Source organism: Salminus brasiliensis, chromosome 19 (assembly GCF_030463535.1).
Source record: "Salminus brasiliensis chromosome 19, fSalBra1.hap2, whole genome shotgun sequence".
Lineage (NCBI taxonomy): Eukaryota > Metazoa > Chordata > Actinopteri > Characiformes > Bryconidae > Salminus > Salminus brasiliensis.
This window is the reverse complement of record NC_132896.1, coordinates 24,849,717-24,875,065: the sequence shown is the minus strand read 5'-3', so window position 1 is coordinate 24,875,065 and position 25,349 is coordinate 24,849,717. Positions and strand designations below refer to the sequence as shown.

Below are 25,349 nucleotides of genomic sequence, written 5' to 3'. Positions count from 1 at the left end.
TATTATCTCTGTTGTATGCAAGAGAATTAAAAAAAAAAAAAAACACAGTTGACACTGAGCCCCAAAGGTCTAAAACTGGGCACATGTACAGTAGTAAGAGCACTACGGCTTCCTATGGTCACCTGAAAGAAAGCTCGGTATTAATCAATATTATTGATTAATAATATATATAATATATTGATAAAATATATATAATGATAGACAGCCTAACACAACACGTCAATCGACATCACCTTTATTATATTAAGTATATTCATGTTTTAAGTGAGGTACCCGAGGGCATAAGGCCCTCATGTCCCAAGTTTATGTATAGTCTAAATGTTCTCAAAATCGTTTATCCACATTTAATACTTTATACAAACATTATGGGTAAACACACAGAGAGACACATTACATTTCTATTTGCACAGCCAATGAGTCAAAACATCATCTACCAAATAAAGAAAGAAAGAAAGCAGAAAAGATGAAAAAGAGCCACTGCAACTATATCTTTATATTAATGAAGCAACACCAGAGACTGTCAGTGAGTAGCAACAGGGACATCTTTCAGTCACAGAGATTTTTCTTATATATCCAGAATGATCCAACAGTCTATTGATTTGCTCACTTTATGTATGTTAAAAAACACAATTACATAAAGATAGGTCTGTGTAGATCTGATATTATTACTAGTAAAAATCCATAGTTTCATTGCACCGGTCTTAAATGTGAGTAACGGCTTGTGTCGCTGCCGGAATGCTTGTTAAATATTTAGTGTTTGTCGCCACCTTGTGGAACCACCGAGCATCAGGTAATTACCGAGCGCCCAGAACAACAGTCATAGGGCAAAAACTCACCAGGTCTCCAAAATAAATTAAAAAGAAAACACACAATATGAATAACCAGACATGCTTTAGTACTCATACATTAAAATATTGCTCGCTTTAATTTTTTTTTTTACCTTTTCTTGTGGGAGGACACAATCTGAGTATTTTTATTTAATGTAAGTCATGTCTTTTAATAAGACGCAGTAAATTAGAAAATCATACGACATTAATACAGTGCTATATACTAAGACTTCAGTAGTCTATAAGTGTTTCACCTCAAAAGTAACGGCAGTACTGTCTTATAACCCCCGTAGTACTTGCACAGTGTCTTGTAGTGAACTAAGCAATAACTAAGCTTCCTCCGATAGGAAATTAGTGTTGATTTTACAAATGCTAAAACGCATAAAACGTATAAAATAAAAATGATATTCAATCATAATTCTGTTGTTTACAAGACTAAATGCTAAAATGACAACGAACCCAGTCAAGCCCCGCTCTCCTGCTTCAGCTGCTGTGAGTTTTCATCCAGTCACATTCAATCACGTTTCCTCAGTGTTTCGGTGAATGGGCTGCTGACCAAAGTCCACTTTTTAATAAGCTCGAGTATTCAGGAAGCATTTCCTCAGCCAGGAAATGTCTCAGCAGGAGACAAAGCACTGACTAAATAGCTGAATATCGCTAAACGCGGTTAAATAACAGGTTACAGCTCGTGTACAGTTGTAAGTTGGACTCCACTGCCTCTTTATCGTTCAGGAGGAAGGAGGACATAAGGAGGAAAAGCGCAGCACTCAGGACAGTCTTTCAGCACAGCGAGCCACAGAAATCTGACCACGTTTCTCTCAGATTGATCTGAAGACGGTTCTCTTCTCATAACCGCGTGGGGGGCAGATATGACCAGCCTGCAGGGGTGCATGCTTGCTGGCTTATGTGTCTGTTTGACTTTCATTCCCACCAAGGAGGACCAGGTCAGTCTGTCGTGTTACCAAATCCACCAATCAAATAGAAGTCCTTCAGCCATTGATTAATCATGGTTAATTAAGTGATAAATATTACGACAACATCTAATAATAATAATAATACATATGCTATGTGTATTATTATTATTATTATTATTATTATTATTATTATTATAGAACAACACATACAACACAAAAAAATAGTATTATTACTACTACTTAATAATAAACAGATAGTTTAGTATTAATAATGTATATGTATGTATTAATGAACAATAAAGTATACATTTTCTATTTATCAGGTTTGTATAACAACAACAACAACAACAATAATAATAATAATAATAATAATAATAACAAGGATGCAAAATTAATCAGTGTTGGCTGATTATTGTTTAAAAAAGGCAATGATCTGCTGCTGTGACACTGTGAATTTCCCCACTGTGGGACTCATAAAGGATTATCTTATCTTATTTTATACACTATAATGTCTGCATTTCATTAATTTTACCACACTCCTAACCTCCACAAATAAAAGTTACTTAAAATTAAATGTTTATGTATAAGCATTGGCATCCACAGATATGTACAACATTCATAAAATTTAATTAATAATTAATGCAACTGTATAATTCATTATTGTTACAGTTACCCTACCTTCTTTCTTCTGTCAGGGTATTTACAGATCAGTCACCGCTCCAACTCAGGCACATTTTGCAGAAACATTTGATGCACACTCTTTGGATAGGTAAGTCCACCCCTTTGTTCGGATCTGTAACCTATATTTCAGAAAGGTTTTAAGGTGTTCGCCATCATTTATTTGTCTAAGTTGAAAAATATGTCTCACTTGTCACCTTTCTTGTGTTGAAGAAAGTGGGTTCTGTCACGGGCACTGAGAGAGGGGGAAACTGACGGTCAGAAATACGACGGTAAGTGCTGTGCTGCTATAATAATAAGTGTTTAAGAAAAATGTTGATGTGAAATAATGCCAAGTGGTAAAATAGTCATGGCTCTATCACTCTGCAGGTTTGTATCTGAAGCAAAAGACATTGTGTTGCTCCTGTGTTTCCCTTTTAGGAGAGTGGGTTATTGAGGAGCCAAAGAATCAAGTGTTAGCAGGGAACAAGGGCCTTGTGCTCAAATCCCCAGGTCACCATCATGCAATTGCTGCGTATCTACGCACAGTCTATCACTTCAGAGACAAACCCCTCTGCCTGCAGTAAGCATTTAAGCCACACCCTAATTACTCACATCCCAAAAATGATTTGTTCATGTTCTTTGATAGTCTGTTTAACTGTGTTTAACTTCTCCATAGGTATGAAGTTCTTTTTCAAAATGGGATTGACTGCGGTGGAGCCTACATAAAGTTGCTTGCATATTCAGATGATCTTCGTTTGGTATGATCAGCATTTAAGCTATTGCTTGGTCAAATGATCTGTATGAACGTATATAGGCAAAGGCTACAAGATATCTACACGTCATGAGTGGGGTCCCTCAGTGCTGCTGCCATTTATGCATTCACCCATTCTTCCCATCTTTGGGAAACGCAGAGTTTAATGCCATAGCCATCCATGGCCAGGAATCCCAGAGAGCAAAAATGGCCTTGTTCTTTTTGAGTGGGTAGACTGGTCTTCCCTCTCCCCCATCACTCGGTGTGAAGCTATTCAACTGATGACAAACGTTCTGTGATGAGTGTTCTCCTCCAAACATGTTCAGCTGTCAAATGAGCTGCTATCTATTTTTCCTTTTAAATCACCTGAATCATATTGACCAAAGTAAGTGCTCAGTCTAGAACTGATGAACCTCCATGTATGAAGGTGATTGTTTGGAATTGTGGTTATAGGATTGAGAAATGTATCTATTTAATTAGAATAGAACAACACATACAACACAAATAATAGCATTATTACTAATTCTAATACTACTGGTTTATTATTAATATATATATAAAACTAGTAGTATTAGAAATATATATATATATATATATATATATATATATATATATATATGTATATTAATGAATAATAAAGCATGCATTATGCTATTTATCAGGTTTATATAATAATAATAATTATAATATTAATATTAATAATAAATAACAAGCACACAAGCAATCAAAATTAATCAAATGAGCTGCTATTTATTTTCAGTAACGTTTAAAATAACGCGACTCATGTTGACCAAAGTAAGTGCTCAGTCTAGAACTAATGAACCTCCATGTATGAAGGTATTTGTTTGGAATTGTGGTTTTGAGAAATCAACAGGAACTAGGAAATGTGAAAGGGGTCTATTGATAACAACTAAAGTAGGTGACAATCTGTTTAAATCTGTTTCAACATGATTTGAGACAAGTAATCCTTCTAATACTAATTATACATTATTTATATAGTATTATGTAAGAATGAGAAATGTATCTATTTAATTAGAATAGAACAACACATACAACACAAATAATAGTATTATTACTACTTCTAATACTACTGGTTTATATATATAATTATATATATAACTAATAGTATTAGAAAAAAATATGTATATTAATGAATAATAAAGCATGCATTATGCTTTTAAACAGGTTTATATAATAATAATAATTGTAATATTAATATTAATAATAAATAACAAGCACACAAGGGTGCAAAATTTATCAAATGAGCTGCTATTTATTTTCAGTAACGTTGTAAATAACCCGACTCATGTTAAGAACCTCCATGTATGGTGGTGATTGTTTGGAATTGTGGTTTTGAGAAATCAACAGGAACTTGTAAATGTGAAAGGGGTCTATTGATAACAACTAAACTAGGTGACAATCTTTTAAAATCTGTTTCAACATGATTTGAGACAAGTGATGATTTACAGGTGTAGTTTGTGTGCTGGGTTATAAACATCCATATTTGTTAAGTACATTAGCCTTCTAGCTCCAGAGCAAAACGAATAAACCAATTATCAGCCACTAAGCATGTTTTGACTGATTGACCACATTTAAGGTAAAGAAGGGTCAGTCTGACTTCTTGCCAAACTACTTCTTTGCATGCCAATAATGATAATTAAAAATGATTTTTATAAGCATGCTTATTTCTAATTCTTGTAGAGTCAGTTGAATGACGCCACCCCATACACCATCATGTTTTGTCCAGACAAGTGTGGCAGTACCTACAAGGTGCATTTCATCTTCCGCCACCGGAACCCTCTGACTGGAACATATGAGGAGAAACATGTTCGACAGCCTGAAGCTGACCTGAGTGACTATTTCACAGACCACAGTCCTCACCTCTACACTCTCAGTGAGTTTCAACAGAAACTTAAAGCTTCAGAATGATTGTAATGCTCCACTGAGGTGTAATAGGAATAACGGCTTCTCTGGCTTATCTGGGCTCGGCATGCTGCTAACTGTGTACATTTGGTGAAGCAGGCAGGACAAGGCTTTTGTTTACAATGCTAAATAATTTTACTGTACTGCATCAGCCTACCTGCTTCTTTCACTTTCAGTGCTGGTTCTGTGTCCTTCAGCTTGTTCACATTATCATACCATATGTTATGAGTTATGATATAATCTATCCCAATATACTGTAATATTGACACACAGTGATATTGGTTTTCAGTTTATGTAATAGTTTGATACGTAAGTGATACGTTTGCATAGATTCGGGATATGGATATAGGCAAGATGGATCAAAATACTTTCTGGACCTGAGTTTTCTGCCTCTGCATATTTGACAGATAGCATTGTGGTTTTAGGTTTTTTATTTAATTTTGAGCATTTTTTTTACTTTTATTCAGGATCTTACAGTTGATTGCATGCATGTTCATTTGCTGTCATTATTTTATTGAGAGGAAAACAGAATAAAAGGTCCAATCAATATAAGCTATGACAGGTTTGTTAGCACCAAAGCAGCTTTATATAATCAGTAATTATTGAAAGAAGCACACTTCAAACACCAAACATGCCTTAGCTCATCCATCATATGTAATAATGAAATTTGCTGCACTGTTTAATGCTAACTTAAATATTATTTGATGCCATGATATATGTGTACCAATGTTAATCTGACTTTGACATGGGTACACAAACACATGATTAAAAAACACCCAAACTGAAGCTACTTCCCACTGACTTCTATAAAAAGTGTTTTAGGCCAAGAGTGAAAATGAGAAAATCACTAGTCTCACTTTCAGTCAAACAGTACAACGTAGGTGCCTCACAGGCTAATGTACATTATATTAAAAATATTATGCTTATGCTGCTCCACTTGTTTTTCAGCTGTATATCCGGACAACACCTTTGAAATTCTCATCGACCAAACGCTGGTCAAGAAGGGTAGTCTGCTAGAGGACATGGATCCACCAGTGGTGCCTCCTCATGAGATAGAGGATCCAGAAGACAGGAAACCCACCGACTGGGATGACAGGAGTCACATTCCTGATCTCACAGTCACAAAACCCCATGACTGGTATGTTAAAAGCATGAACACCAGAGATGTACAGTCAAAATGAAAGCCATGAAAGTCAGAGCTTATAAAGAATAAAGAATAGATTATTAATGTTGGGGCGTTAACTGAATAATAATTCAGCTCTCACTCGCTCTCTCTCATATATATATGATAGTATGTATATATATATATATATATATATATATATATATATATATATATATATATATATATATATATAAATTTTGGAGCACTGCTGTGACGATTTGGTTGCATTCAGAGACAAGAGAATTAGTGAGGTCAGGATGTTGGATGATGACCACTCCACCTCATTCCCAACTCACTCCAAAAGTATTGGATGGACCATCAATAGTTTCACTGCTCCACAGCTTAATGCTGGGGGGCTTTATACCCCTCTAGCCCATGCCTAGCATTAGGCATGGTGCCAATAGGTACATGTTTATCTGTTCCGAAAAGTTCCATTCTATTAGCAGTGCTTTTCTACAAGGAATAGACAAGCTGTGTATGTGTACATTTGGATATATAGTCTGTGTGCTCTGTATAAAGGACACAGAAACAGCACTTACAGCTGATCGGGGCAGATCTAGCTCTGAAGAAACCCACTAAAGCTCTACTGTTTCTACTTTTTATGCTTGTCTATAGAGATTACATGGCCATGTGCTTGATTTTATACCCCTGTAAGCAGTCATAGTGGCTCAAATCAGAGTATTAAGAGTTGGCTAATATGATGCACATCTGTAATAATAACATTGTACACTGTACATTGTAACTGATTCTACACACAAAAGAGAATCAATTATAGACTGCAGTACAAAAGTTTTGATTCACTGTGTAATTATTCATTGTGTCTAGGGATGATGAAGCCCCTCAGCTCATTCCTGACCCCACAGCCCAGAGACCCGCAGGCTGGATAGAAGAGGGAGAGCCTTTTGTCCCAGACCCAGAAGCTCAGCCTCCACATGACTGGTGGGTAAGCCAGCTAGTGCACACATGACTGCTGTCATGAGTCAGGCCTCTCACTCTCTCTCTTTCCTAACCTCCACTGCCCCAATACAGTTTTTTTTCTCTAGGATCGTGCTGATACACTGCAGCATATTGAATTTTTTTTAAAAGAGCGTCTAAGAACATCTGCATGTAGTGGACAGACACAACCAATGATATTTTGAATTAAAATGTTTGATGGTTTTACTTATTTTGTAAATTTAATATATTTAGGTTAATGTGATCCTGATAATTACCTATTTGGGGATTTTCTGTTGCTAGGTTTGTTAATGATTTAAAATGTTCCTGTTTTTAATGCACTTAATGTGCACCCACCAATAAATCTTTTAAGTAGTGATAGAAGGCATTGAGGCAAAGTCTTGAATTCTCACTGAGAACTATCTATTAAAATGTCCTTGGCTTTAAGAACACATCTCAGGAGGGTTTACTTCCTTCTTAAAATCTGATCAACATGTGCATGCCATTGGTTTAAACAGGTCTGAGGATATGGACGGGGAGTGGGAGGCTCCTCTGATTGCTAACCCTGCCTGTGCGGAGGCTGCAGGCTGTGGGCCATGGAAGCCTCCCATGGTGCCTAACCCAGCATACAAAGGGAAGTGGAAAGCACCTATGATTGACAACCCAAATTATCAGGTAGGAAGGGTTTCTAGGGTTGTACCTACTTTAACTTAGGCTTACATGACTTTTTCAGCCTTTACTGCAAATATAGTCAATCAACTGTGACATCCAGTAGGTATGTGTGGGGTCTGAAGTTTGCTTTTTATGTTAGTACTTAAGCTGCGAGGCTGTAATATAGCTAATAAGTAATGGAAGCATACATCTCAAAAACATTAATATTGAGCAGACTGCAAGCCTAAATCATCCCATACTTGCCTTAAACAACATGGAGCTGTAAAGTAATCTCAAACAGACTTCCATTCTATGGATTCTGACACTGTATGACATTTTTGACTTTCAATTAAATGTATACACAAAAGGCCACTTTTAATGATTACTGCAGTTACAGAATTATTAATCCCATTTATAACAAGCATCTTTAGCACTTAGTAGAGCACCCTTTGCTGTTATTACCTGCTACAAAACATGACACCAGTCTGTGGCAGTGTTCCTGAGGAATTTTAGCCTATTCCTCATGGGCAGTGGCCTCCAGTTTACTAATATTCTTGAGTTTGCACACTGCATCTGTCTTCTCCAATCAAAGATTTTCTATGGAGTTTCGGCCACTCCAGAATCTTCCAGGACTTCTTCTGAAACCAAGCCTTGCAAGACTTGCTTGGGACCAATGTCCTGTTGGAAGGTCCAAGCTTCAGCTTCCTTACAGAAGACATGATGTTTTCATCTTACACTCCACACATTGCAGATTTTCAGTGCCAGAGAAAGCAAATCAGCCAGAGCATCACAAAGCCACCACCATGCTTCACTGAAAGCAGGGTGTTTTTTTCAGTGTATGCTTCATTCCTCCTCCTCCAGACATACCACTGATCCATAGGCCTGAAAAGAACTGGAGTTTTCCACAGAACAGAACCCCAAAACATCTGTGCATGATGTTCGAGTATCAGGATCAGGAAATGTACTTGTTGCTCTCATTTGGCTCTAATTCTTCTGCAAACATTACTTGAATTTATCATATTTGAAAAATATAACCTTTATCACATGACAAATCTATGCTTTCCCCCAATATGTTACACATATTCTATCATTATTTATTAAACATATTTTTCAGTAGAGAATTTTAAATTGTAAATTGACAACTGGTGCTCATCATTTTGTATATGACCTTGTCTAATGACTTTAAGCTTCCATTACATTAATAGCTACATAAGGCTCCTACAGACCTGTGCATGATTGCAGTGCCAGACGTGTTCCCCTGCTTAAGCCAGTACATATCCGGGCGCGTCTGAAGTTTGCTAGAGAGCACTTGGATGTTTTTTTTGAAGAGTATTGGGAGAATCTTATGGTCAGATGTAGAACTGTTTGGTACAAACACAACTTGTGTTTCGAGGAGAGTGAATGCTGAGTTGCATCCAAAGAACACCATACCAACTGTGAAGCAGGGGGGTGGCAACATCATGCTTTGGGGCTGTTTCTCTGCAAAGGGACTAGGACGACTGGTCCGTGTACATGAAAGAATGAATGGGGCCATGTATTGTGATTTTGAGTGCAAACCAACCTTCCATCAGCAAGGACATTGAAGATGAAACATGGCTGGGTCTTTCAGCATGGCAATGATCCCAAGCACACTGCCAGGGCTTCGTAAGAAGGATTTCAAGGTCCTGGAGTGGCCTAGCCAGTCTCCAGATCTCAACCCCATAGAAAACCTTTGGAGGGAGTTGAAAGTCTGTGTTGCCCTCTGACAGCCCCAAAACATCACTGCTCTAGAGCAGATCTGCATGGAGGAATGGGCCAGGATACCAGCAACGGTGTGTGCCAACCTTGTGAAGACTTACAGAAAACGTTTGACCTCTGTCATTGCCAACAAAGGATATATAACAAAGTATTGAGATGAACTTTTGTTTTTTTTCTCATTTTGCCTCTCATAGTTGAGGTCTACCTACGATGTCAATTACAGGCCTCTCTCATCTTTTTAAGTGGGAAAACTTGCACAATTGGTGACTGACTTAATCATTTTTTCCCCACTGTATAAGAACACAGGTTTGGTTGCCGACTTCTCTGTAAACTGCAGCCACTGTTCCACATGCAGTTCACCTGATTAATTTTAATGAAGGACTGATTAGATAAACTAGGCTTTGGATGGTAACTGCAAGCTTTGGGCTTCCTTGAGGAGACTTAGTTTTTTGTTTTGCTTTACACAAATAAATGCTTATTATTCAGATACACAACTCTGTATATCAGTATGTCAGCTGCCTAAAGTGTTCAAACTAAAAAGCAAACTTTGGGCACCAAATATGTAAATGTGTCTGGTCTGATCAACTTGGGGTCATTGTAAATTTGTCATTTTTTAACCCAAGGTCTGCTTTAGCCATAACTCACAAGAAACCTTATTTGCTGCTCTCTGTGTTAGGGAAAGTGGCAGCCACGGATGATCCCTAACCCAGCTTACTTTGAGGACCCTCAGCCCTTCAAAATGAGTCCTGTGGGTGCAGTAGGCTTTGAACTGTGGTCCCTTACTGGAGATGTGCTGTTTGACAATATCTTGGTATGTGACAACCTTGAAACTGCCAAACGTTGGACAGTGGACACCTGGGGACAGAGGCAGACAGTAAGCATAATAGTGATACTATACAGCAAGTCAATATCTAGCACATAACAGCTCAGCCACAACTTATTGATTTAATCCACTGTCCCTCCTGAGTGTGACATGCTGTACTAATAAATCTGGTCTTCCCTGTCTTCCAGCCTGGAATTCTGGAGCGATTGTTGTTTGCCACAACAAAGCGTCCCTGGCTGTGGGGTGTATATGTCTTCACTGTGGGCCTTCCCATCATCCTCTTTGTCAGTTTAATGTGGCCTGATAAGGTAAAACTTTGCAGCAGCAGTGCTACATGTGAATGTAAAGTGTGGATTTCAACAGTTATTTCTACAAGACTATGTTTGAATATACGCTTACTGGTCATTTTATTAGACACTAGCCCCCATCAGCATCAGCATCTTTATTGATAGAGCTCAATTCCAAAGAATGCTTAAGAATATAAAACACATTAAAAGACCCATATACTATATGTTTCTTGTGTCTACTTAGGGCCAGATAATAGTCGAAAATGTATCAAAACCAACATTCAGAACCTCTTATCAACGTAACCATGTCGATTATTTCAGGGTTTTTTTTAAATACATTTTTCAGATTTCACAAATGTTAATACCTTTTTTCTTACATTTAAAAAAAAATGTTACTAGAACAGTTGCTAATAAATTTTTACATTTTATTAATGCTTTTCTATTTTGTTAATAATTGTTTTATTCTGTTACATTTGTACATTAACATTTTCCAACATTTCCATTGGTATTAAACAGGCTTTTTTCCCCCTTACTGTGCCTTTAAAACTGCTAAATGTCTGATTGGCCATTCTTTATGTTGTCACATTAAAAAGCTACTCGGGCTGAAACATCCATTTAAGAATCTCAGCATAAGGTAAAGGTTCTAGCTATATCCATTGAGGAAGGTCTCCAAGAACTTCCAATGTCCAAGTCAGGGACCTTTTAGGAACCTTTGTTTTTAAGACTGCAAGACATCGGATCTGTTAGGGATAAACAGGAACCTGGAGAGTCAACAGTCAACATATGACACAGCACTAGATAAACACTGTGCAATAGATGAATCACTACTGTGAACTCACAGTGTATGTTTGCTTAATCTGAGGCTGGGAAACTGACCCCCAGTGTCACAGGCTGCTTATTCATTTTCAAGAAAAGTTAATATGTGACATGTTTGTGTGTTCATCAGCGATTTGGGCCATCAGATCAGGACTACTACTACAAAAAATCTGATGAGCCTCAGCCAGACAGTGCACAGGATCCGGAGGGCCACACCATACTGAACGACAGTGGTGAGAACACTGGTTTCTAAGACACTTCATGGTTTGTAGGAGTCACTATTGTTTTTATGGCCTGAATATTGCTTTATTATCTGCAGTTCAAGAGGCCAAGGTCAGAACTGGCCCAAGAAAAAGGGAAGCCAGGAAAGCTCAGAAAAAGTCAGACTTGGAGTTAAAGGTGATTACTTATTTAACAACGCTTTCCGATTCCGTTTTCTATATTTAAAGCTTTTTTTAATTTTTTTTGTCAGCAGGTCTCAGACTGAGGCAGATGAACCTTCCTATCTCCAGACTTGAATAAAGCCATAAAAGACAAGAGCTGTGACATATCACAATGCCTGAATGTCAGGGAATTGCAAGTCATGCAAGATGCAATAGAATTGATTCGGACATCTTTAAGGAACAGTCCAATAAATGTTCATTAATTATGTGATTCCTAACATTAGCTGACATTCATCTTGTCTGTTTTTAAAAATCAGTATAATTGAATGGGTGATCATGTGAAATGTGGATAAAAATGGCCTTGAAAAACTACAATACAACAAAAATTCACTGCTGCCTTGCTTTGCCCAGTTATTAGGAACTACATTCACAGCACACTTGGATATTACATCAAAGGCTTTACATAGAAACTTCCTTTACTGTATTTCCATCTGGATCATACCATCCTTTAATGGTGTTAAAACATTACTTGATTACTGGATTACTTGATCGTGAAAGAATGTTGACATATGCCTACCTGAAAATATATTTTATAAAATAATATATTTGAGCATTCTTTTTCTAGCAAACCAATGTAAAGTTGACGAGTTTGTATTTAAATCTGACTGTATACTAATACAATAAAATTACACTGATGTGTAGTTGTTCAGAACTGATTTATGTTTTTCTATTCCGCTTCATTTGAACCAAAGAGACACTGGAAAAGACACTAGAAAGTATTTCACAAGACACTTGCTTGTCCAGCATTTCTTCCAAAATCAAGGGTATCAATAGGATGTTCGCCCCCCCTTTGCTGTAGTAACAGCCTCTACTGTTCTGAAAAGGCTTTAAACGAGATGTTGGATAAACTACGGTGAAGATTAGGCCGCATTAAGCCACAAGAACTTTAGTAGAGCCAGATACAGGAACTGGTACATTTGCAACTGAAATTATTTCGCTCCCATTTACAAATGTTCAGTGTTTTTTTTAATAATCCAATCAAACAACTACTAAAACGAGGGCTTTCTCCAAACTCAAAACACAAAATGTCTCTGTTAATGACAGTTTAAGAATTATTCATCCACTTCATAATGAGCTTCTTTAGTACTTGGTAGAGCAGGCTTTTTCTGTTATGACCTGCTGCAAACATAATGCATAATCAGACACCGGCTTCTGGCAGTGCTCCTGAGGAATCTTGGCCCCTGGCTTCGAGTTCACATAGTATTGGGTTTGCATGCTGCGACCACCTTCTTCAAATCCCACCAAAGATTTTTATGGGGTTGAAGTATGGTGAGCACTCCAGAGTCTCCAGGACGTCTTCTGAAACCAAGCCTCGGAAGACGTCAAGTATGCTTGGGATCATTGTCCTGTTGGAAGGTGAAAGCTCCCTGACAGAATGACTTTTTTCTTGGGATTTCCAGATACCTGATTGAATCTGTCTTGCCCTCCACATGATGCAGGTTTCCAGTGCCAGAGGAGGCAAAACAGCCACAGATCATCACCAAGCCATCGCCATGGCTCATGACTTTCACCACTCCATAGAACACATTTTCACTGCTCCACAGGCCAATTCCAGGAAGCTTTTCACTCCTACATTTGATGCATAGAGGCTTTGTGTGTGATTGCATATGGGAGTCTTATCATACACACAGTATTTATAACAGAAATATGACTCCAGCTTATCATATTTCAAACACACTGCAAAAAAAAAAAAAAAAAAAAAAAAAGATCTAAAATGTAAAGGAAAACCTGTTTTTACATAGGGGGGCTCTAATACATGCCTACGACTGTATGAGAGAATGCTTGTACCAATTCACTCACTAATTACCTACTAATTACAGTTGTAGGAGAACTGTACTCTTTTACTACTTATTAAATTTAGACCATTAATGTATCTTAGACCAAAAGCCTTAGTTCAGTTTCATGAGTAGGGCCAGCATTTTCTACAACTTCGTTACATGGATTCAGTCATACTAAACCAATTCTATCAAATTCATCAATATTACCTATGTTAATATGCACAAAAATCTTATGAGTGGTCATTTTCACTGACCACTTTCTCGCAATCATTAGCAGTGTTGAGAAAAATTGTATATGCAAAACTGACTCTTTTGTTGTGCTATAGCCTTATTATCTGACTCTGCCTAGCAATGCAAATAACCAGGCTGTCCGCCTAATGCCATCACCTGTTTTACATACAGAGCACCAGTCTTCAATTCAAGATCTTACTCCTCATTTACGTATATATATATATAATACAAAAGCATTAAGATTCCATCTGTTTTTATTTCCTTAAAATGGAGCAATAATTAAATAATCACATGGATTACTGACAACATTATGGCAGGAAGCAAACTTAATATGTAAAAAGTGCATTGTTGAAGAAAAAAAAACATTTAGATTGATCAAGGTAACAGACATATATGTAAAAATCAACCACAGAGATAGAGCATCTCCTTTCGCTCACTAGTGCATACCAGTCTTTCATGTCTTATATCTCTTCTGCAATACTAACATCGTTACTATACACCTGTATCTGTAGTTGAGCTCAATATGAGTCAAGGCATGTACATAGTGGAACATTGGCAAATATACTGTTATCCAAACTACAAGCTTTATGAAGTGCAGTATAATTACTCTGTGGACTATATGGCAAATCTATTAGGACGAAAAGGCTGTATGCACCAGTCAATAGTTCAAGTTAAGGTTTTGTCAAAAATGATCACAGAAATAAGGTTAAATAAGGTTAATCTTAACCTCTTTTGCAAAGTTCTTCTAGTTCTTTTGGCAAACTCACGCAAGACCATTTATTAAGGTCAATATTCCAATTCAGCCACCATTACTATAGACAATAAATGTCTACAAAGGATATGACACTGTGTAAATCAACAAAGTGCATGGCTTAATACTTCTAATGGTGGCATCTCAGCATTTGAGGACCTCTTGTTAACGTTAGCCAAACTGTATGCATGTATGAAATCCGATGACTCATGGTAAACCACAAGGCTGCTATGCTCAAGGTACTTGTACTGCTCCAATCTTAGGTCATTTTAAAGTTTTTCAATGGGATTTTTGCTCCACAATAAGCAACAAGAAAAAACATAAGGTTATGTTTCTCTGTAACTTTACAATTAAAACCATTTCTGAAGGTGTAATTTCAACAAATGGGGAAAAATATCTGTATAATATGTCTCATATTCAATCTGTGACAAAAAGGGCAATCTGGATACCGTGTGCATCAAGTCACTGACCAGTAATAGTAAAGGTAATCTTACTAGTGCATACGAACTGTTCACTTCACGTCTAAATGTGTAATGTTTGTGCAGCTCCGCCAGCATGAAAATGTGCCTTGCCTACATGGACCTCATATTAGAACTGTTCTCATTCTAGGATCTTCATAGTTCTACTTTAGCAAAGCATTACTGCATCACAGCTTAGGGGTAAAGAAAAACAAACGAAAGCAGAATTGTGTTCAGGTCTACTGTGTCCCAGAAAATGCTATATGGGTCTGAAAACCAGAGCAATCTTCTCAGAACGGAGGACATGTTTGAAAAAGGTTGTCAAGGCAGCCCTGACTCCTCTGTCCATAAGGCTACAGTCACCGTTAAGAGGGAGGAGGATAGACAGAGGACAGGTCAGAAATGCCTGATAAAGGGATGGGTGAGTTCAAGTGGTGTGACGGTCTTGAGAAAGTGGTTTGTTTCCCTTCCAGGCCAGAAACAAAGGGAGGGAGGGGTTGTACCTGGAGCTCAGCTCCATATTCCCCTCCTACTTCTTCCGGCAGCTGGGCCAGGTGAGGCCTCCACAGGCCGCGGAGACTATGATGTAAAGAACAACCTGGGTGGGGAAAAAAAAAAAAAAAAAAGAAATTGAGAAGAGACTGAAGAAGAGATCTGCAGAGGGTCCAAGATTATAGAATTTTCTTGTATTCATATGACCTTAATGTTCATTAATTAAAGCATATCATTTTTACAGGAGTGTTTTCCAACATTATATTGTTACAGACTCTTTTTTAATGTTTTCCAACATTATATTGTTACAGAAACTTTTATATTATATAGTTACTGTTTTACTTATTTATAAAGAACTTAATTTTAAAAGAAATATTACATTGTATATTGTGTTAAATCCAGCAAATAACCATACACTTAATTGTGCATTAAAATCAAACCTGGGTCCTGCAGTACACACTACCCTGCACATTTAGTGTTTCCCCTGCTCACAACACAACTAATTAACCATAAACAAGCTCCTTCTGAGCTCAAGTGGCGTGACCAAGATCGGAACACCACAAAACAGAGAATATGACAGCGCAAGATTGGGAACATGTTCTGAGTAAGGATTTTGAATAAATAAATTAATTAAAAGGTCTTTGTACCTGTTTAGTTGGACAGAGGAATCTGTGGTGGTATGACCATATAATTAAACAGGCTGTTTGGTTATTGCGCCATTAAGCAAGCATTATGTACGACTGGCATGCAGTAATGATATACAGTAAAGTCTTCGGCATCTGAGGAAATGGTATGTAATGGTATTTGTCTGAGCAGTAAGCATTCATGTGTTCACAGTTCACATTCAATACCTAGTTTATCTAATTCTTCATTATATGCAATCAGGGGAGCTACTGGAAGAAGTTAAATACCTAAAAATTGGACAGCACAGAGAAGCACAGAGAACAAACAAACCTGTGCTGTTTTAACCAACATCAGTAACATTACTGCCAAACAACACATTCTGACTATCACTACAGGTTACTTCTATAGGCAAAAATACACTTACTGCTGAGATAAATAGTTATTAGTTAATAGATAAAAAAAATCCATGGTTGACTTAAACTTTGACACACTGCTATACAAAAAATGTCCGCCGTTCAGACTGGCTGCCCTGTCTGCTACATCTTTAAAAAAAAAAAAAAAAAAAAATCAATCCAGGCAGAAAGGTACAAAAACAAACTGTTGAGTGGACAGAAATTTTCAGGTACAAAAGGAAAGGCACAGCATTTATGTGCCGCCCTCTAATCTTCTGCTCAAAATAACTATCTGTAGTAACCACACTCCTTGAAGTGGCAGGCTAAATTGCTGTTAGCTTAATTGCTGTAAGGTTATGCCATCATACTTACAACAAACATTTTAAGCAGCTTAATTTCCATAATGGGGTCTAAAATGTGTACACAGTATACCAATCAACCAATTGAAATAAAAAAGCAAGAAATTATCTACTGTTGCAAAGCCGTACTTACAACTGATACCACTACGATGATGAGTGTTAACTTCAGGTTCTTCATACACATGGCACGGGCGAGGTTGCGGCTTGTTGTTTTGAAAGTGACGGACTGTATATTTATAAAAAAAAAAGAAGGAAAAAAGAAAAACAACATATTTAGATTGCGAGTCTCTTGTATCAAAATTCCAATACACAAGTGCTTAAAGAGACACTTACTGAATCTACTAAGTTCTCAGTCTTGTCAATGAGAAGTTCCAGCTTCTCTCCTCTCTGCGCCACCAGATCTGCAAAGGAATAACACCATTCCCATCATACATAGGAAATGTCTAGAATATGCATCAGTGGGTGCATTTAGTTGGTTTAGTACTGAGTAAGAACTCCTCTTACCTATGTTCCTGACCATAATGCCTTTCAGGTCATCCACCTGCAATTGCGTTTCTGTCAACCGATCTGAGCCTCTTGGGTCTGAGTGGTGTTTCTGTTATGAGATTAAAGTTAAAGTTCATACTTACACTATACACACACAAACATACATTCGTACATATTTAATACATATTTGTATTTACATATCTCCCAATGAATCACACAATACAGAACTACACCTCATAGGCCCATCACAATATACACATCCAAGAAGCTCAACGCAATTTGTAATATATTTAATGGCATTAGGAAGAGGTGGGGTATTTACATTGAATTCACAACCTTGATTTTTTTCAGTCACACTCATGACACTCTTTAAAAGCCTGTGGCCAAAACTGCTGTAAAACTTGTGCCGTAATAAGTAACAACCTCCTCATGCTCACATCATGAGACTGCACCAGCAAGTCACTCTTCCTGGTATAAAGGGGACCTCCTAATCCTAAAGCCTGGCTGACCCACTTCTTATCCAATACCAGTTTTCCTGATCCCTTTCCTAACATGCCAGGCCCCAAAAATGTAAGATATTACCCTATATCACAAAACCGTAACAAGGTAGTGACCCAGTATTTGAGTACTTATCCTTGATATATGGTCAAGCATATATATCCAGTTCTACAGAGCAGGAAAATTCCTAGTTATTCCCAAATTCCACATCCCACTGGTATTTTGTATTGTACACTGAAGACACCACAGAACAGCAGAAATATGGCTAGGTCAAGACTTATGAAATGCTAATTTGGGTCCTTTTATGAAGCCTAGATTCTTTACCAAGTCCCCATAAAACGTGTAGACACACTTAAATACAGTCAGTTGACAGAGCCTTGCAGTCATTTTTGCAGTGGTCATGCAATCCACTATTTCTTTGTTTAAAAGACCACATCCTGATGGAGTATATCCATCTAGGTAACTACATTAGCAGATCTGCTGCCCATTTGAAGGCAGAAACATGGGCTGAGCAAAACACAACCATTAAATGTTCATACCATTAAATGACTACTAAATTAGATACTATGAGCAACATCCCCATTACTATAGTATATAGAACACAGATCCAATTACTCTATACCAAAGTAAACATGTAGAAGACCCACAAATGGGCATGGGGTAGGGGTACCTTTTGGCCAAGAAACATGCACACCTTAAACAATAGTTAAATGTTTGTAAATGTAATTATAATTAGATTATAATTAGAGCTGACTTGTACTGCTGATTCTGTTCTAACTAGAGTATAACTACTACAATAACTTTGGAGAACTGTTATTATGGAGAACTGTCTTTCTTTGTAACTGATGGGCAAGAAGCTTGAGGAGCAAATATATATAAAAATAATGCTGTCAGATGCCACTCACCATTTGTGCAGCGAGAGTGCTGGAGAACTCACTGTTCATGGCGTAGGGTAAAGCTGTCTGAGCCCGGGAGCCATAGGTGGTCTGGAAGCGTTTCTTCACCTCATTGAGAAAGCTAAACGCACGTGACCTCTCAAAATCCTGCAACCAACGGCCAACAAAAAGATCACTCAATGCCATCTATGTCTGAAGTGACAAGATAGTTCACTAAACAGAAGACGTCAATCAGGACACATTTCATACTTACATCATCTGTGATACAAAGATAGATGATGCGGTCATGACAGACGTAGTGGAAGAGATAGCTGAAAGCAAGAACAGCCATGGCAATAAGTAAACAAAGTCGACTTGGAGGAATAAGCAAATAAAACGTGGAATTTTCCTTTTTTAGAGTAACTTACAGAATTGGAATTCTTGCCGTTGTTATAAACCACATTTCTAAAGCATTTATTGCGCCTGAAAACTACCATACAGACAGCTACTACATTAACCGGCTATGCATACGCTGCCTTGTGCCTGATCCACTGTTTTATGATTCAGGAGGTTTTTCATTGGCACCATCCCAACCACTGGTTCTTATCACCACCACCGTAAGGAAATCAGAAACTGTACGTTTCTCAAAGGCAAGTATGACGGATTTCCCCTTTAATAAAGGAATACAACAAGCCGCACAAACAGCAATGCCCAGCACTAGCTGTAGTCAAGGTGTTACAATCTTGATTGTTTGGCTCCTCATATGAAGAGCTCCACTGGATCAAATGAGCTTACCGTGTCTTACTACTACTAGAAACTTCAAAGGCAAAGAAGAAATAAGAATGCCTGAAGGCTTGTTCATCCTACCTGCCATGAGAGTAGGTGAGTTTGTTGTTTTCAGAAGGGATCTTGGCCAAAATCTGCTCAGTCACCTCAAGAAAGTTTCCGCCACACCAGGCATGCTTGGCCAGTATGGTCGTTCCACGAGCCACCACAGCAAAAAGGATTGCCATAGCAGGGACGAGGTCGATGAGGTCCTATTTACTGACTAAAACGACTGCAGCTGCTGTGGACATAAAACGTTAAAGATGAACTGAGAGGATTTATCACAGCCTAGACATCCATACACGACATCTTTAGGAAATGCTGCCTGCCCCGTGTCGTAATTAGGACCCACGACATGCACATGTACTAGCTAGCTAACTAACTAGCAAGTATAATACAACCTATTTTCCTCATTTCAGTGGAACAGTGGATCACTGACTTGCTAACAATAAGACAACAGACCTAGCTACGTGTTGTATGAACTAGCTAGCTACCATTACTGACCTGAATGTGTTTTATATTGCATATAACTGTATTAAGCATTTAAGCGGCAGGTTAGCAAACTCACACATCATTCACATCATTATTATTGGTAAACACCTCCTGATGAGTCATAAGCAATTAAGTTAGCTAGCTAGCAGCGTTAGCGAGTAGGTGCTAACAGTACATTTAGGAGTTAAAATAGTGCACACTCTTCTCTCGGCGTGCTGAAATCGCAAGCACAATCTAAAGGTAACCACATATGCCATAAAAGAGCCAAGAGTCAAACTAAACATTAAGCCAGGCGGTTGTAAAACGTAGCTAGTGAAACCGAAACGGATAGCTGAGCAGAGACGGTAGCGTTAGCTAGCACTAGCTGACCTCGCTAACACAACAACACCCTCTGGAAGCTGCGAGCTTCACCGGGACCATCCGCTCGCGTTAGTAAACCACCCCTGTCTTTTGTCATCTAGCTAACTAACCCAGCCAGCACCCAGATGACCACGACGTAGTGCTAAAGTTCTCCTTCTAGTTATCTAAACAACGCTGGCATAATGATTATCATTCAGACGAAGACTGTGTTGCAATATTGCAGAAACTTTGACGGTCTCTAACGCAGCCCTGCGCTTAGCGCAACCTGAAAACACCGAGCAGGCACCTTTAGACTCTTTAGGGTTTCGTTTCTAAAAAGGACACAGAGAAAAACAGATGAACATATAATACAGCTACCTGTCACTGTTTTAAATCACGCATATGCGCCCATCCACACGGTACAGACATTAAAACAATCCTTCAAAGCTCCTGCTAGCTCTTTCCGCATCGCCCAGCTTCACTGAGGCCCCAAACTTCCGCTGCGCTGCCGGGAAATGTAGTTCAACCGCAGGTTCAGTAAAATGCATGATCGTTTTCTCAGAAATCACAAGTTGGGCCTTTTTATTTTTACACTAATAACATGGATTCCTGTAATATGTTCTAATTAAAGATAAAGCACAAATAGATATTTTTACAACCATAAAATTTCCCCGGGAATACATCTAGTTCCCTTTTATTTCAATAGGCAATAGGCTTAAAATAACATTGTGCAATTAATTAATATCGTGCCCGATAATTGCACATTAAGCAACAACAAAATATAAACATTACGACATAATAAAAAACTATATATATAGTAACTATATAAATATATATATATATGTGTGTGTGTGTATGTATATATATACAATATACAAAATAATATCTTTGATATTTGCTTTTTTATTTAACTGTAGTTTTTTATTATGTCGTAATGTTTATATTTTGTTGTTGCTTAATGTGCAATTATCGGGCACGATATTAATTAATTGCACAATGTTATTTTAAGCCTATTGCCTATTGAAATAAAAGGGAACTAGATGTATTCCCGGGGAAATTTTATGGTTGTAAAAATATCTATTTGTGCTTTATCTTTAATTAGAACATATTACAGGAATCCATGTTATTAGTGTAAAAATAAAAAGGCCCAACTTGTGATTTATTTATATATATACATACATATGTGTATGTGTATATATATGTGTATATATATATATATATATATATATATATATATATATATATATATATATATACACACACACATATAGCAGGATATATACACATATAGCAGTTATATATATATATATATATATATATATATAACTAGAAAAGAAAGTAGCCAAATAACTACTACAAATAAATCGGCTACGCGTTTGATTCTTGGCTCTTGCTTATAGTTTCTACAGTATGACAACAAAACGCGTCACACTGCTAAACGACACGTCATATTGATGCGACATTAGCTCCGCATTGCCGCAAGCATGGCCGGTGCAGACACAGAGAAGAAATCCGTCCTGGAGATGGTAGGATTTCTACATGTTTAAATTATATAGAGATAGTTGTGATTCCCCTTGGTTTTAATTTTTGTTGTAATAAATCTCACCAACATGCCAAAATCACAGTACAAGCTTTAGAAGACAGTTGAACGATATCCCTGGACATTTACGAGACTGGTGACTAACTAGTTCTAACTTAGTTTTTAGTTTCTGCCTTATAATATAGCGACAGAGCCGTCTCTTTTATAATACAACTACAGTATAAGATGCCTGAGGCGGCTGTTAGCTAGGTCTGAAGACAAAACGAGGAAAACCTGCGCCTTCTACAATGAAGTATCCTTGTTTATCCAGGGTGTGGTGACAGTATCACCGGTATCTTGTGACCAGTATGGTCTTTTATTCTGCGTGGCTTCTACTTAATCGCTGTGTTTTTGCACGAGTTTGTAATAAACGTTTGTTTGGAAAGTGAAGGTATTTCACTTATATGCAGTGTAATTTTGCAGCCACCGGAGGGCAACATGTCACAGGTTGGGTTTATAGCGGTGTCTCTCTCTAGAGTCCTGACCATTTCCTTGCCCTTCCTGCTGTGTTGTACTGGAAGGCAGCCCAGTTTTAGTCAGACTGTCAGAAAATGTCAAATCTTTAAATGCAATGAGCTACTGTACATCATTTTTTCTTGTTCTTCTGAATTTTCTTTTGTATACATTTTAGATGTGAGGCATTTGACAGACACTCTTATCTAAAGCTACTTACAGCTGAATCATGTTACACTGGTAGGAGAATTTAGTGTTAAGCAGTCTTAGCAAAGAAAGCTTATTAGTGTAGCAGGGTGTGCTTGTAAAAATACAAAAGTAATTATTTGACTAGTTTGTATACAGTAAAACAAGGAAGAATAGAAAAAAATAGTTCCAATCCACCACTAACAGCAATTTTATTTACTGTCCAGCACTAGCAGTGGTTTATCTATTATTTTTATATATCAATCGAATTATGAACTAACTGTAATTAAGCTTTAATTATTCAGAAATTCAAATCCATTTAATTCCAGCTTCTCTAGACCTTTTGAGCAGGACTGTCGTGCAGTTTATCTCTGAAAATCATGATGAATTTTTTTAGTTTTGACAGGAAGCTGTTTTGGTTTTTCTCTTAGTCTGCCATTTGAGCTCTTCTTTTATTTTAGTCACATGCCGTACGAGAAAAGATTACGATCACAGGCCTCAAGGCACTGCCGTTTAGATTTTTAGCTTGGCTCAGACCGATTTCCCCTCAATTAGAAACTTCAAACAGTCTGCTGCTTCATATGATAAGAGGATTGTTCCCTGAGTCATGACTCAGGTGACTGTTTCTGTTAATGGAGTTTTTAATCAGTCGTTCCCTTCATCCACCTTCTTTATCACTGTACAGTTATTTTACGCTGAATACTCTGTCCTGTGTCAACAGATCTTTCCTGCTCCAATGAAAACAATACAACTCCCCTTTTGATCAAGAGAGTTCTCACCCCTCTCTTTCTCCACCCTTCCTGTTTATAAATAACTGCTGACTGTCTGCAATCCTTACTGACTAACATCCATAATGGAAAAAATTACTTTTGTTCATTTATTAAATGCCTAGTTTATCAGTTGTCTCTGTTGTTCACATTATGCAGATCCATGCAGACTGTGAACGCTACAGGTCTTTCTAAGAGCATTGAAATGCCTCAGGGATTTGGCCACCAATTTCTATTTATTCAGTTTCCCTGTGCAAACTTCATATATGTATTCTAGTGTCAAAACAGCCATTAAGTTATTTTATAAAGAAGCAGAATGCATTTACACTATGAACAAACCTACAGCAGCCTCTGTGACCTCCATAACGGCAAACATAACAGCATCCACTTTTCTGGGAAAGCTTTCCAGAAGATCTGAGAAGTTTTGCCCATTCAATAAGAAGAGCATTTGTAAGGTCAGATACTGATGTTGGGCAAGAGGCCCTCGAAGTCTCAATTCTAGTTCATCCCAAAGGTGTTCTAAGAGGTTGAGGTCAGGGCTCTGTGAGGGTCAGCCAAGTTCTTCTTCCACACCATACTCGCCTAACCATGCCTTTATGGACCTTGCTTTGTGCACTGGGCTACAGTCATGCTGGAACAGAAAAGGGCCTTCCCCAAACTGTTTCCACAAAGCTGGAGGCATCCAAAATGTCTTGGTCTGCTGAAGCATGAAGATTTCCCTTCACTGGAACTATGGGACCTAAAGGCCAACCCCTTAAAAAAAACAAGCCCATAGCATTATCCCTCCTCCACCAAACTTTACAGTTGGTTCACAGTTTTTATGCTGATGTTAATGCAAGAGAAGATTTGGAACTCTGCATTGAGTCAGCAGAGCTCATTTCCTTAGCGCTCTGCGACCCTGTTCTGTAACTTTACGTGGTCAGATACTTCATGGCTGAGTTGCTGTGGTTGTTAAACCTATCCACTTTTCAAAAATGCCACTCGCAGCTGATTATAGAATGTCTAGAAGGGAAGGAATTTTACAAACTAACTTGTAACGGTGGAATTCAGTGTTCAACTCTGTTCAACGACCCATTCTTTCACTAATGTGTGTTAAGGCAGACTGCTTGGCTATGTGCTTGATTTTTATACATCTGTGGCAAAAGGACTGAATGACACAACTGAATTCAACGATTAAGAGGTGTCCCAATACGTATGTATTGTAACATGTAGTGTATTTAACAGAAAATGACACAGACGGCTTCAAAACTAAATATAATATTGTATTGATGTTTGATGTTTAATGCGTCAGCCCACTTTACCTTTATTACAGCTTTCGTTCTTCTCAGGAGACTCTGTTTCACTTTTTCTGCAGACATCAGCAGAGAGATATTTTCCCTTTCTTTATTTTCTGCTTCTCACTATCCCAAACGTCATCCCAAATACCTTCAACTATGTTAAGGTCTGTACTCTAGGGTGGTCAACCCACTGATCTGAGAACCCTGACAGTATCTTAGTTTCATTTGCAAATGTTTTTTTCTCTTAAGAGACAGAAACACCTGTGGTTTTTCGTTCAGATGTGAAGCGAAAGTGGAGCTTGTCTTTTCTTCTCTTTTTTTAAAGATAAAAGTGTTATTTATCTGATGGGAGCAGTTTTGTTGGTCTTGCACAGTCTTTTTCTTCTGTGTATTTTTAATCATTTTTGGATTTTTTTTCCCCTCACTTATTTTTCTTAGATTTATTTCCGTTCTTATGCAGATAACCTTTTATCTTCTAGAAATAGCTGCTGAAAAATGAGTAACCTATACTTATGACAGGGTGTTTTTTGACTGCACAGTACTCACAGTTCATTACA

The 25,349-nt window shown here is 37.7% G+C and overlaps 3 protein-coding genes across 7 annotated transcripts in view; 2 read left to right on the top strand and 1 right to left on the bottom strand.

Moving 5' to 3' along the window:
• Positions 1-1,410: 1,410 nt before the first annotated feature.
• On the top strand, positions 1,411-12,529 carry LOC140541264 (calnexin). Of its 3 annotated transcripts, none has more exons than XM_072663837.1 (14): positions 1,411-1,771; positions 2,437-2,510; positions 2,633-2,691; positions 2,840-2,981; positions 3,078-3,159; positions 4,854-5,046; positions 6,024-6,213; positions 7,066-7,179; positions 7,692-7,848; positions 10,238-10,435; positions 10,573-10,692; positions 11,618-11,720; positions 11,807-11,886; positions 11,963-12,529. In XM_072663837.1, the coding sequence occupies exons 1-14, from the start codon at positions 1,697-1,699 to the stop codon at positions 11,972-11,974; spliced, it is 1,599 nt and encodes a 532-aa protein (XP_072519938.1). In that variant the 5' UTR covers positions 1,411-1,696; the 3' UTR covers positions 11,975-12,529. The 3 variants fall into 3 exon arrangements, with proteins under 3 accessions (XP_072519938.1, XP_072519937.1, XP_072519936.1); XM_072663836.1 differs by having other exon boundaries at positions 11,960-12,529; XM_072663835.1 differs by having other exon boundaries at positions 11,807-12,529.
• Positions 12,530-14,175: 1,646 nt separating this feature from the next.
• sybl1 (synaptobrevin-like 1) lies at positions 14,176-21,017 on the bottom strand. 3 transcript variants are annotated; one of them, XM_072663840.1, is made up of 8 exons: positions 20,909-21,017; positions 19,742-19,940; positions 19,149-19,206; positions 18,905-19,042; positions 17,520-17,610; positions 17,349-17,416; positions 17,149-17,241; positions 14,176-15,746 (listed from the first exon to the last, which is right to left on the bottom strand). In XM_072663840.1, the coding sequence occupies exons 2-8, from the start codon at positions 19,885-19,887 to the stop codon at positions 15,678-15,680; spliced, it is 663 nt and encodes a 220-aa protein (XP_072519941.1). In that variant the 5' UTR covers positions 19,888-19,940; positions 20,909-21,017; the 3' UTR covers positions 14,176-15,677. The 3 variants fall into 3 exon arrangements, with proteins under 3 accessions (XP_072519941.1, XP_072519943.1, XP_072519942.1); XM_072663842.1 differs by lacking the exon at positions 20,909-21,017 and adding an exon at positions 20,561-20,747; XM_072663841.1 differs by lacking the exon at positions 20,909-21,017 and adding an exon at positions 20,268-20,551.
• Positions 21,018-21,985: 968 nt separating this feature from the next.
• Positions 21,986-25,349, top strand: part of polr1d (RNA polymerase I and III subunit D) — a 23,448-nt gene continuing 20,084 nt past the window's right edge. The window contains exon 1 of the mRNA XM_072663843.1: positions 21,986-22,056. Within this exon, the coding sequence (XP_072519944.1) occupies positions 22,015-22,056 (42 nt within the window). The 5' untranslated portion in view covers positions 21,986-22,014. The remainder of the gene's footprint in view (positions 22,057-25,349) is intronic.